This window comes from Pan paniscus, chromosome 7, assembly GCF_029289425.2.
Source record: "Pan paniscus chromosome 7, NHGRI_mPanPan1-v2.0_pri, whole genome shotgun sequence".
NCBI lineage: Eukaryota > Metazoa > Chordata > Mammalia > Primates > Hominidae > Pan > Pan paniscus.
In genome coordinates this window covers 113,560,999-113,571,842 of record NC_073256.2, presented here as the reverse complement: position 1 = coordinate 113,571,842, position 10,844 = coordinate 113,560,999, and the positions used below count along the sequence as shown (strand labels likewise).

At 39.7% G+C, this 10,844-nt stretch overlaps 1 protein-coding gene and 1 long non-coding RNA gene across 3 annotated transcripts; one reads left to right on the top strand and one right to left on the bottom strand.

Annotated features, from left to right (window-relative positions):
- Window positions 1-37: 37 nt before the first annotated feature.
- LOC103786627 (uncharacterized) lies at window positions 38-3,760 on the bottom strand. 2 transcript variants are annotated; one of them, XR_001338407.3, is made up of 3 exons: window positions 3,632-3,760; window positions 1,835-1,958; window positions 38-1,503 (listed from the first exon to the last, which is right to left on the bottom strand). It is a non-coding gene; the product is annotated as an uncharacterized LOC103786627 (long non-coding RNA). The 2 variants fall into 2 exon arrangements; XR_612370.5 differs by having other exon boundaries at window positions 126-1,503; window positions 1,835-1,903.
- A 67-nt stretch (window positions 3,761-3,827) lies between these two features.
- Window positions 3,828-8,496, top strand: LOC100985683 (cytochrome b-c1 complex subunit 7). Its single transcript, XM_003821678.7, has 4 exons — window positions 3,828-3,895; window positions 6,200-6,271; window positions 7,487-7,653; window positions 8,295-8,496. Exons 1-4 carry the CDS (start codon window positions 3,877-3,879, stop codon window positions 8,370-8,372), a joined length of 336 nt encoding a protein of 111 aa, XP_003821726.1. The 5' UTR covers window positions 3,828-3,876; the 3' UTR covers window positions 8,373-8,496.
- Window positions 8,497-10,844: the final 2,348 nt, after the last annotated feature.

The window sequence follows — 10,844 nt, the reverse complement described above, 5'->3', positions numbered from 1 at the left end:
TCTCAACTGATATTGGAAACCATTTGATACTGTAAATTTGGGTACATATACTGTGGTAGAACTTTCATCAAGTTCCTAGTGACTTAATTCTTGTTTGACCTTTTCCTTCCTTCTTAGGAAATACAGCAAGCTCAGAGAAGGGGAAAGAGTTGGTTTACTTTAAGTTGGTGCTTTGTCATTCTCATGAAGATAAAAACAGTGGAGGATTTTTAAAGTGGTTTCATTATAAAATGGCTTTATTTCCTTTGAACTGTTACGAGTTTCCAGAGCATACTACATTAGTCATCTAATATCTACTGCTCAGATAATGCTACAAAACACACTTCATTTTGGATTATCTACATTGTTAACTTCTTGAACACAGATATTCACAGTTGGCTAAGAATAAGGAAAAGGGAAGTGGAGTTTAAAGATTAGGGGCAATGAGATATAGTGAAAGGCTTAACTAGCCTTTGACTTATTACCAGTAAACAAAGATTTGTTTTCCATTTACAACATGTGTTATCCTGGGCAAGTGATTTCATTTCTGAGCCTTTGCTTTTTTATTTGTAAAACGAAGCATCATGACTTCAGTTGTCTGCCTTATGATCACCAGATTGGGTAGACTGTTAACACTGGTGGCCCCCATGAACCACACCTGGTATTTGCACTCTTGTGTAGTTAGTCCTCTCCCACACTGACTCTGGGCCGATGTGATTTGGCCCAGAGGACATTTGTCAAGCAGAGGCTTAAGAATTTGCACATCAGGGCTTGCCCTCTTGGAACATTTGCTCTTGGCACCCTAAGCTACTGTGTAGAGAGGTCTGGTTACTCTGCTGGAGAAACTAGGTGGACAGAAAGATGTCTGGCCAAACCCAGCTTTTTCAGACATGCCAACTGAGCACCAGACATGCATGAAGAAATTATCTGGGATGTCCCAGACTTAGTAGATACTACACTAAGCAGAACGACTCAGCGGAATTCAGAATTGGGAGAAAGTGTTTTAAGCCGCTAACTTTGGGGGTAGTTTGTTGTGCACAGGGTTCTGTGGTGTGCTGGATGCCCTTTAAAAAACCTCATGAAAAACTAAATTTGGAATTGGTCAGGGCCAGGTATAGTGGCCTTCCTGTTACATATTTTATTCATGCAACCGACATTTGAGTTCTAGAATACAGTGGTGAGTGTGGCATAGATATGTGCTTTCATGGAGTTCTCCAATGGATGAGATCAATAAACAGGAAACAATAAAAAATAAGCTGGGGACACCATGGAACCATCCTGTCCTCTCTTTCTGTGGCTCACAACCTCATTTTGCCTTTATGAATAACCCACTGAACAACCTTAGCAGTCAGAATAGGCAAGTTGTGTTAATACAAGGAACAATGCTAAAACCTCAAATGATTGAAAAACCACAAAAGTTTTTATCTTATACATGTTTCTTAGGACCACAAAGGCTCTGCTCCACATCGTCTTCAGTGATACAGGTTGATGTATCCTGTCTCCATCATTTCTGGTGTTGCCAGTCTATGGAAAAGGAAAGGAATGTGAAGAATTGCTCTTAAAAAGTTGTCACATTTTTCTTGGCCAAAGTATCACATGGCCATGCCTAACTTTAATAGGGCAGAGAGGCAATCCCTAATCCTGTGCTGGGAGGAAAGAAAACCAAAAATAGTTTTTGAATCAACAATCACTACCAGCAAACATTCAGTCTCTCTAGCTTAATTCCTTAGGAGCTGGATTTTGTGACAATTTTGGGTTTCAGATCTTTTGATATGTCTTTTCTTGCTACCTTCACCTGTAACCAGCAAGCTAAAACTTAAAGGGTGGAAGGGAGGAGAGTTCATTGAGTACCTACCCTCTGCAGGGCAATGTGCCAATGTGCAAATGTATTGCATTTCTTCACATCTTTCAGACTTCACTTTGGCTAGTGTAAGATAGAAGAGATCATTCATCAGCTTTAGTGCTGTATACAGGACTGACTAATGAAGAAATTGTGACAGCATGGAGATAGAAGAAAAAGGAAAATCAATAGAATTTTAGAACTGGAATGTGACTAAGATCGTTAAATCTAACCTTTTGAACTTAGGATGAGACAAGGCTCTACTCTATATTGTCCCAGCTCTGAGCTTAAAACTGAGGGGAAAAAAAAGATATCACTGAGTAATGGTAGAAGTTCACCAGTTAACTATCAGTCATGCTAGCTCCCCCTAATTGTTTTCTGTCTCTAGATGTTTATGCCTAAGACTTCGCATGTTGGGGCTGAGACCTTAAAAGTGAGAAAATCTATATACTTCTCTTTTGTCTTAAAATTGTGTGCAAATTCTGCAATACATCTTAGATTTAATCTTTAAAAACCTTTTCTGCTGGGCATGATGGCTCATGCCTGTAATCCAGCATTTCGGGAGGCTGACATGGGTGGATCACTTGAGGTCAAGAGTTTGATACCAGCCTGGCCAACACGGTGAAACCCCGTCTCTACTAAAAATACAAAAATTAGCGGGCATGGTGGTGTGTACACCTGTAGTCCCAGCTACTCAGGAGGCTGAGGCACGAGTCATTTGAATCCAGGAGGCAGAGGTTGCAGTGAGCCGAGATTGTGCCATTCAGCCTGGGTGACAGAGGCTGAACAACAAAAAAAAGGGGTGAAAAAAAAAAACCCAAAACCTTTTCTGACCTAACCTTTCACTAAAATAGCTAGATATAGATCTTCAGCTGGAGAAACCCAAGGCCTGAAAGACTTGGTGTCTTTCCTGGATTAGTAGTGTAGCAGTATAGCATATGACCCTAGAATTAAGGAGCCCCAAATTTGCATCTGGATTTTCAGATTCTGGAAAAAGAACCTGGACTCTTCTAGTCATGTGCTCTTGGACAAGTTATCCAACCTTTCTGTGCCTCAGCTTTCTCCTCTCTACAATGAGATAATTACAGTACTTTTAGAATTAAAAGATAGTGTAGGGGAGTGAGAGATCACCTCCAACCCTCCCTCCCCTTTGCTCTTATGTGGGCTCTTTGGTTGGATCTAGGAACCAAATTGACACATGGCAGATTAACAAGAGAAAAGCATACTAATTTTACTAGTTTTACATGTACACGGGGATCCGCACAAAAGAGTGAAGTGGCCAATGTAAGATGCCTTTATACTTTTTACACGAACTACAAATCAGAAGAAAGGGGATCTGGCTAGGGGCAGTAAATTTCTTGTGGAGTCATTAGGAGAAAAGTGTGTGTGTTGGGGTGTAAACTTAGTGGAAGATAACGGTTACTTCGGAAAGTATATTCAGGTCCAAAGCAGCCCCCAGTTTCGTCTCTGGTGATAGGTGCTATTTTCTCCCTCTGGTAAGGGACGGGTACTCCAGAGGAATCCTGGAGGAAGCTTTATGGCTTGCTGCATGCAGGAAGAGATAGGTCATCAAACCTTTTCTGAAACTACAATTTCTCCAATATTTTCAACTCGAAATAATCAATGTACCAATTCCATATATTTTTGGGATGGCACATCCATCAGTCCTTCAATAGAAAGTAAGACGATGCCCTTAAAACATTTAGCTTCCTGCCTGGCACAAAGAGCTGAATTAATACTGTCCACGCTCTCATAGCTATTAACAGCAAATAACAGAACCCAGCTTTAAGCCTCGGTCTCCTAATTCCTGACCTGTGTTCTTCCCATCACATCACAACCAATACTTCTTAGAATGTAGCACGCAAAATGCCCCGCCTACTCCATTGGCTTCACCCTGGCCGAGAGGTGCTTACGCAGGTGCTGAACGGCCGTCGTCAGAACTGCGCCTGCGCAAGCGGCCTTTCTCTGTTCGCGATGTGACGTAACGCGCCTGCGGACTGGGCCCAGCTTGTCCTCTATGACTTACCCAGAAGGCAACGCTTCTCTTTCTGGTCAAAATGGCTGGCAAGCAGGCTGGTAAGTAACTGGGGGTCTTCTTGGCCGGCATCGTCGCGCTTCACCGTTTATTTTTGCTGCAGCTTGCTACGTTTTCTCTCTTCTTTGTAAGTGGCCAAGTTTGTCGCGGAAGGGAAATTGGCTGCTTCAGTCCAGCGAAAAGGATGTGCTTCCCCACTCGTTTGCTGTCCCCAGGGCGGGCTTGCCTGTATAGGGTTGGGATGTTAACCCGCTGTTTGTGAAGGTGCCCGCGGTGGCTCTGACAGCCCTGGAGTTCCAGCTGCCTGTGCTCGGAAGTCCTTCCCCTTGGCCTTAGAAAAGTTAAAGGGCACAAGAGGATAACTAGTGGATGACTTTCAACCCGAATGAGCTCAGTGCTTTCTATGACCCAAGTGCTCTATCGTGTGCATTGGCCCTATAAATTTTCTTGCCATTGCGACGAGGGAGATATTAATTTCCCTTTTACGCTGATAAGATAACTGAGGCAAAGTGACCCAAGGAAGTAGAATTGGAAATATCATTGCACCCCTCGCGCTTCTCAAACTGCGAATCAGAGACAGTTGAGCAAGGGATACGAGCGACGCCTCAGGTTGACCTTGGATTATCTAGAGCGTCAGCTTGATCAGTAGGTTTGGAGAAATTTGAATTTATTGTAGGTTCTTTTTTTCTTTTTTCTTTCTTTTTTTTTTTTGCTAATCTCTGCCCTCTGGCGGTACAAGTTGGAGTAGCCGTTTTGTTTGTTTGTTTGTTTGTTTGTTTGTTTGTTTTGTCTTTGAGACGGAGTCTTGCTTTGTCGCCCAGGCTGGAGTGCAATGGCACAATCTCGTCTCACTGCAATGCAACCAAGTTGGAGTAGCTTTTAAAAAATGTTGATCCTTTTCTCCCCGCCCCCAGCAATTGTGAAGCTGTTAGGAAACATCAGGTTGCCAGAAACATCCGTTAACCTAATTGACATTGAGCTTTTTGGGGGTGGGGGAGACTTTTTAAATAATTATTTTATTAATTTGGCAGATATTGAAGGAGTCTTACTAAATTCAAGACACTGCTTCTGTGCGTGTTTGGGAACTACATAGACCAGATCTCAACTCCCATTAGCTAACTCTGACCTTGGGTGGGGTCACTTCTGTAAGCCAGCTTCCCCTTCTGTAGTAATAGACATGTAAATAAATCAGCTAATGTTGGTAAAGCAAATAGGAAAGTGTTTGGTGCACAATAAGTGCTTAGTGAATATTATTATAGTCACTGATAGGTGGTTGAAATGGTTGAAAATAATCTGTTTTCCACAAGTATGTTTGTAGATTGTTGACTGATACTTGTTTTTCTAGCAGCAGTTTTATACATGACTCTTAATTTCCAAGGAGATTTGCTAAAGCCACGTAATCTGTAGTGCACTGAGTTTGCAAGCAAGGAGAGTTGAGTGAAGGGAGAGTTTGCTTTCCTTCCTTGGTAAGGGCTAACCCTAGACAAAATTTTAAAAGAGAATACAAACTTGTTCTACCTCTCCTTTTGTAAAATGTCTCTCCTAAAATGTCAGATACGGTCCTGCTGTACTTGGACCCTGCTGGGTTACTTATCAGGCTCAGCCCTGTTCCCCAAACAGTTTTAAAATTACCTATTTCTCATCCGTTTTCAATATCCATTCCCTTGGGGGGAACTTAGTTGCTTAGGAGGAGGTAAATGGACTTCTTTTACGAATCCATATTAATGTTTAAATGACTAATGGTATCAAAATCCTCCCCAAAATACATACATTTTTAAAGAATGTGGCCAAATGAAATAACTGTAATATCGAGTGAAAATTTTAGAGGATGAGGGTCATTTAGACCTGCCAGTCTATGCTGAAATCTCACTGTCTTTTCCCTACAACTCCAGCTCTCTTGAAATGAAAAGTTTACAATTATTTCCTGTGATCTATTTATGAAATTACAAATGATAGAAATTTCCAAGTCCTTTTCCTATCTCCCACCCCTTCATTTCTGAAGGTAACAGGGCAGGCATAAGGGCACACGATGTACCTATGGATCTTTTGTACATTCAGTGTTTGAGTTTACCCTTTTCTGTCATGACTTGCCACCATTTTCCTGCAACCACTTTTGCTCATAAATAAGCACTTTTTATCAACACTTTATAGAGTATAAACTTTTTTCTTTTAAATCTAATTCTTTTTTGATTAAATTCTTGCTGTATATACTATATACTTTTAAAAGGAAATTTATTTCTATGTTTGCATTCATCAGCAAGATAACTGAGTACTGGTTGCTTGCCTATCAATGTGTTCATATAGTATAATTAAATTGTAGCAATTAACAGTGTGACAATTATCAGTTTCAGCATCAGGCAAGTGGCTGGATGGTATTCGAAAATGGTATTACAATGCTGCAGGATTCAATAAACTGGGTAAGCAGCTGTGCTGTTTAATATTTGTTGTTGTTGTTGTTGTTTCTTTGTTTTTTTAATTTTTCTGAGAGTATTGCTTTTGCAAGTGTTACTGTGGTTCCAAAAACCATTTCAATTCTTGTATACATCAGAAGATTTTAAAATTAAATCACATTATGTTAAATCCAGTTCCTTTTTAAAGTTTTTTTGAGAGAAGAGGGATGAAAGCCTCTAAAATGTTCGACTTGGTAATGATTTAAGTAGTAAGACATTTTCCTTCTACACCCCCTTTCCCAACTCTTCCACTTAAAATTTTATTTATTTATTTATTTATTTATTTGAGACGGAGTCTTGCTCTGTCACCAGGCTGGAGTGCAGTGGCGCAATCACGGTTCACTGCAACCTCCACCTCCCAAGTTCAAGTGATTCTCCTGCCTCAGCCTCCTGAGTAGCTGGGATTACAGGCATGTGCCACCACGCCCGGCTAATTTTTTTTGTATGTAGTAGAGACGGGGTTTCACCATATTAGGCTGGTCGCAAACTCCTGACCTCAGGTGATCCACCTGCCTCGGCCTTCCAAAGTGCTGGGATTATAGGTGTGCACTACTGCGCCCAGACTTCCACTTAAAATTTTAATTTAAATTATATAAACATTGAAAGTAGAGAGTTTTCGAATATTAAAATTTTATCACGTCCATGCAATCATATGATTCCTAAGCTTTTTTAGAACTTTGTAATTTACCATGAACTTCATCTTTTGCTATTGAAGCTTGAAGAAAGTGTAAGCAAAAGTCACTATTCCTTAGTATGCTATCATTTTAAGATTCTTTAATACCTTGATCTCAGATTTAAACTGAGAAGAGATGTGGTTTTTTAATGTGTGTTTAAAAACAAAGTAAACATTTAAAATATTTTGTAAATGGTTTAGATAAAATATGAATTTTGTGGCATTGGATTTTAAGAGGCTCATATATTGTTTCCATAGTCTAGTTCAAGAAGTAACCCATTATATCAAGTAATAACTCATTACTTTTAATGGCAAAACTGCAATTACTTTTGCACCAACCTAATAATGTACGAAATGCATTGAATTTCCATTGAACCTAGTGATTTGAATTCGATAGTTCACCAAAAGTTGTAAGTTATAAGTTATAAGTCATAAAGATATTTTACTAATTTAAAAAAAACCGCGATTTTTGAGATGCATGTGCAATCTAACTTTGTCGTCTATCATAGGGTTAATGCGAGATGATACAATATACGAGGATGAAGATGTAAAAGAAGCCATAAGAAGGCTTCCTGAGAACCTTTATAATGACAGGATGTTTCGCATTAAGAGGGCACTGGACCTGAACTTGAAGCATCAGATCTTGCCTAAAGAGCAGTGGACCAAATATGAAGAGGTAGCACAGCTTTATTTACCTGACAGTGTTGCTCATTAAGGATGGAGTTTTAGAAACAAGAGAAACATGTTCATTTGCATAGTGTTAGAGTTCTCTGAGTCATGTCAAATAAATATGTGAGGTTAATAAAGCAAATGTTATTTCCGTTTTAGAAGAAAACCACATTGAGTCTTATGTGTGAAATGATGCTTCTGAAATTACTAAGCAAGTCTCTAATATAGAGAGCCAGGACTAAAATCCAGGTCTGTTGCCTCCCAGGTCTTTGCTCTTCCACCTCTGCACTCTGCTTCCTACTTAGATGAAAAGATCAGCCCATTGAGTGTCCCTCCAGATCCCAAGAAGAGCTTCTGTGAAGCAAACTCTCACCCCTTGAACTGCATTGAAACTAGGCAAAGGCCTGTAGACATTCATTTCTTTTTCTTCCTGAAAAGACTTCCCCCTCATAACCTATCAAAGCAACTTATCACACCATCACCACAGATTTGACATTTTAAAAAGCAGATAGTTCTTAGGTTGAGAATATGTTTTCTAAAATTGGAAATTCAAAAGTAATTGCTTTTTTCTTGTTATTGAAGACCTGTTGAGTGTTTGGGATATATCAGTACATGATGGTAACATATAATATTTCATTCATTCTTTAGGAAAATTTCTACCTTGAACCGTATCTGAAAGAGGTTATTCGGGAAAGAAAAGAAAGAGAAGAATGGGCAAAGAAGTAATCATGTAGTTGAAGTCTGTGGATGCAGCTGTTATGAAGATGGTTAAACTTGAAACAAACAATTTTAAGAATTATTTGGTCTGCAGATGTTTTACTTTAAATAAATGTCTATTGTAATGGCTGGAGTTTTTGAATTCCAAACCTTATACTGAATAACTACTGAATCCCTTTACTGTTAAATTTTTTTCCAAACTTTCAAGATATATTTAGTTGTGTTTAACTGCTACTTGGAGCTCAGAAACCACTTTATCAGTTTTCCTCACTGGTTGGGTAGCCTATCAGTTTATGGAAGGATATAACTTCCGTAAGTTACATCCTTATGGAAGCTACTGAATAAAAGAAGGGGGTATGCACCCCCTAGTTTGCCAAGATTGAGAAATAGCCTCTTCACTGCTATGCAAACAGATTTGATTTTGCATCCTATCATTTAAAAAGAAATTATGTATGCACCCCAACATAGGCATACTTAAGTAATATATATACTCCTATGCTAACATGTAGACTAGAAAACAAAAAGACGTTAGAAAAATAAAAGTATAAAGACAAATCATACTGTCCCCATATCCCAGTGACTTTTCCACTTTGGAAATGATTGTTATGAAGTTTAAGGGATGGATACTAGTCAGTTAAAAGTTTTAAGATTATAGGGTAATTTTTAAAAATACAAATTAGAATCATTGGCGAGGCATGGTGGCTCATGCCTGTAATCCCAGCACTTTGGGAGGCCGAGGCGGGCGGGTCACCTGAAGTCAGGAATTTGAGACCAGCCTGGCCAACATGGTGAAACCCCGTCTCTACTAAAAATACAAAAATTTAGCTAGGCATGATGGTGGACACCTGTAATCCCAGCTACCGGGGAGGCTGAGGCAGGAGAATTGCTTGACCCCAGGAGGCGGAGGTTGCAGTGAGCCTAGATCACACCACTGCACTTCAGCCTGAGCGACAGTGACTGTCTCAAAAAAAAAAAATTAGGATTATTCAATGTTGTCATCATTTCCACTCCTAAATTCTGAAATGCTTTCTTTGGTAGAGGTGAGAGTGCGGAGCCACAGCTAGTAGAGAAGGAACAGTAGGACCTGCAGCCTCCCTGGTTTTCCAGGACAAGTCATTGCTGTGTGTGGCAGGAATGCCTTACCTCAAATAACAAAACAGTGTGAAAAACGAATTTGTGTTACATTTAAAATTTGTAAAGCAATGAGAAATGTGTGTATCATAAAGAGCATCTTTAAATTTTTGCTAAAATATTAGCCTCTTAAATTCTCTAGGAACCCCCTCCCCCACTTTTTTTTTCTTTCCGCTGGTCATTATTTTTCTAAACCTATCCTGAAATCATGTCAATTTTCCTTTGTATGGTTGAAGACAACTAGATCACTTGATAATGGTTTTGCTCAGGTCACATTGTGACAAGGTTTTAATGTAGTCCTACTTTGCAGAAGGAGGCCAAGAAGATGGGCTGTCTAGAACCCCCTTTAAAAGCATTTGTCTATTCAGAAATTTTTCCTGAGTAGATCTCTGCAAAGGCTCTTTTAATAGTGATTTCAAGATCACGTTTGCAGGACTCTGGTCTATTCGTTCAGACGTCTACTGTGCACAATTACAAGGAGACTACAACTGAGGCATCTCAAAGAGCACTGTCAAGGTGTGTAGGGAGCCGGGTGGAGGGAGGCTGGGCTCTGACCCTAGAAACCATGCTTATGAATGCTGTTAATGTTTAAAGCAAGCCTAAGGGCACTGCTGAAGGACAGGGGAACAAATAGAACTGACCAAGACTGAGGTATAACAGGAACCCCCAGGCTATCCACCTGCTCAAGGTAAAGTGTGGTATTACATAGGGCAACCTCTGATTTTGTAAGAGTTCTTCCTAAAGCCAAAGTGTATGCCTATTCTATGTTTCCAGATTACTTCATTCTTCTAAATGAGAGCAAGTGTGCAAAAGTTCTTTGAACACTAGATCAATGTTTTGTGTTCATTATAAATTATGGTTATCGTCCTGCTTGTTATGAAGACTAAGAAAGTAGATCTAGTATTTGGCTCACACAGGTGAATGGGTGAGAATTTGTTAATCCATCAGTGAAGTCCTTTCATTTGAAAGAGAGGGCCTTTCTATTATCAAAAGCTGTCCTGTGTGAAAAATCACCATGAGAGTGCCTGAAACACAGGCACTCTGCATTGTCCTGTAGACCAAATCTACATTGTCCTGTAGACTGGTCTACATTGTCCTGTAGACCGAATGGTAGAGTGATTCAGAGCTAATTCTGGGTTAGACTGCACAGGTCTGAATCTATTTTCTCACTGTGTAGTGCTTTAGGAATACAATTTAACCTCTCCGTGCTTCAGTTTGTTTGTTCCTAAGATAGAGCTAATGATAGAAACCTACTTTACCCAGTTGTGAAAATTAACTGACTGCATGTCAAGCACTAACAGTTTCTGGCACATAGTATGCATAATGTAAATTATGTGCTGAGAAGCGAGA

Excerpts from the sequence above, each read along its gene's own strand:
- LOC100985683 (XM_003821678.7), top strand. Across the intron at positions 6,272-7,486 it reads TGCAGGATTCAATAAACTGG|GGTTAATGCGAGATGATACA; the intron begins GTAAGCAGCTGT and ends CGTCTATCATAG. Across the intron at positions 7,654-8,294 it reads AGTGGACCAAATATGAAGAG|GAAAATTTCTACCTTGAACC; the intron begins GTAGCACAGCTT and ends TTCATTCTTTAG.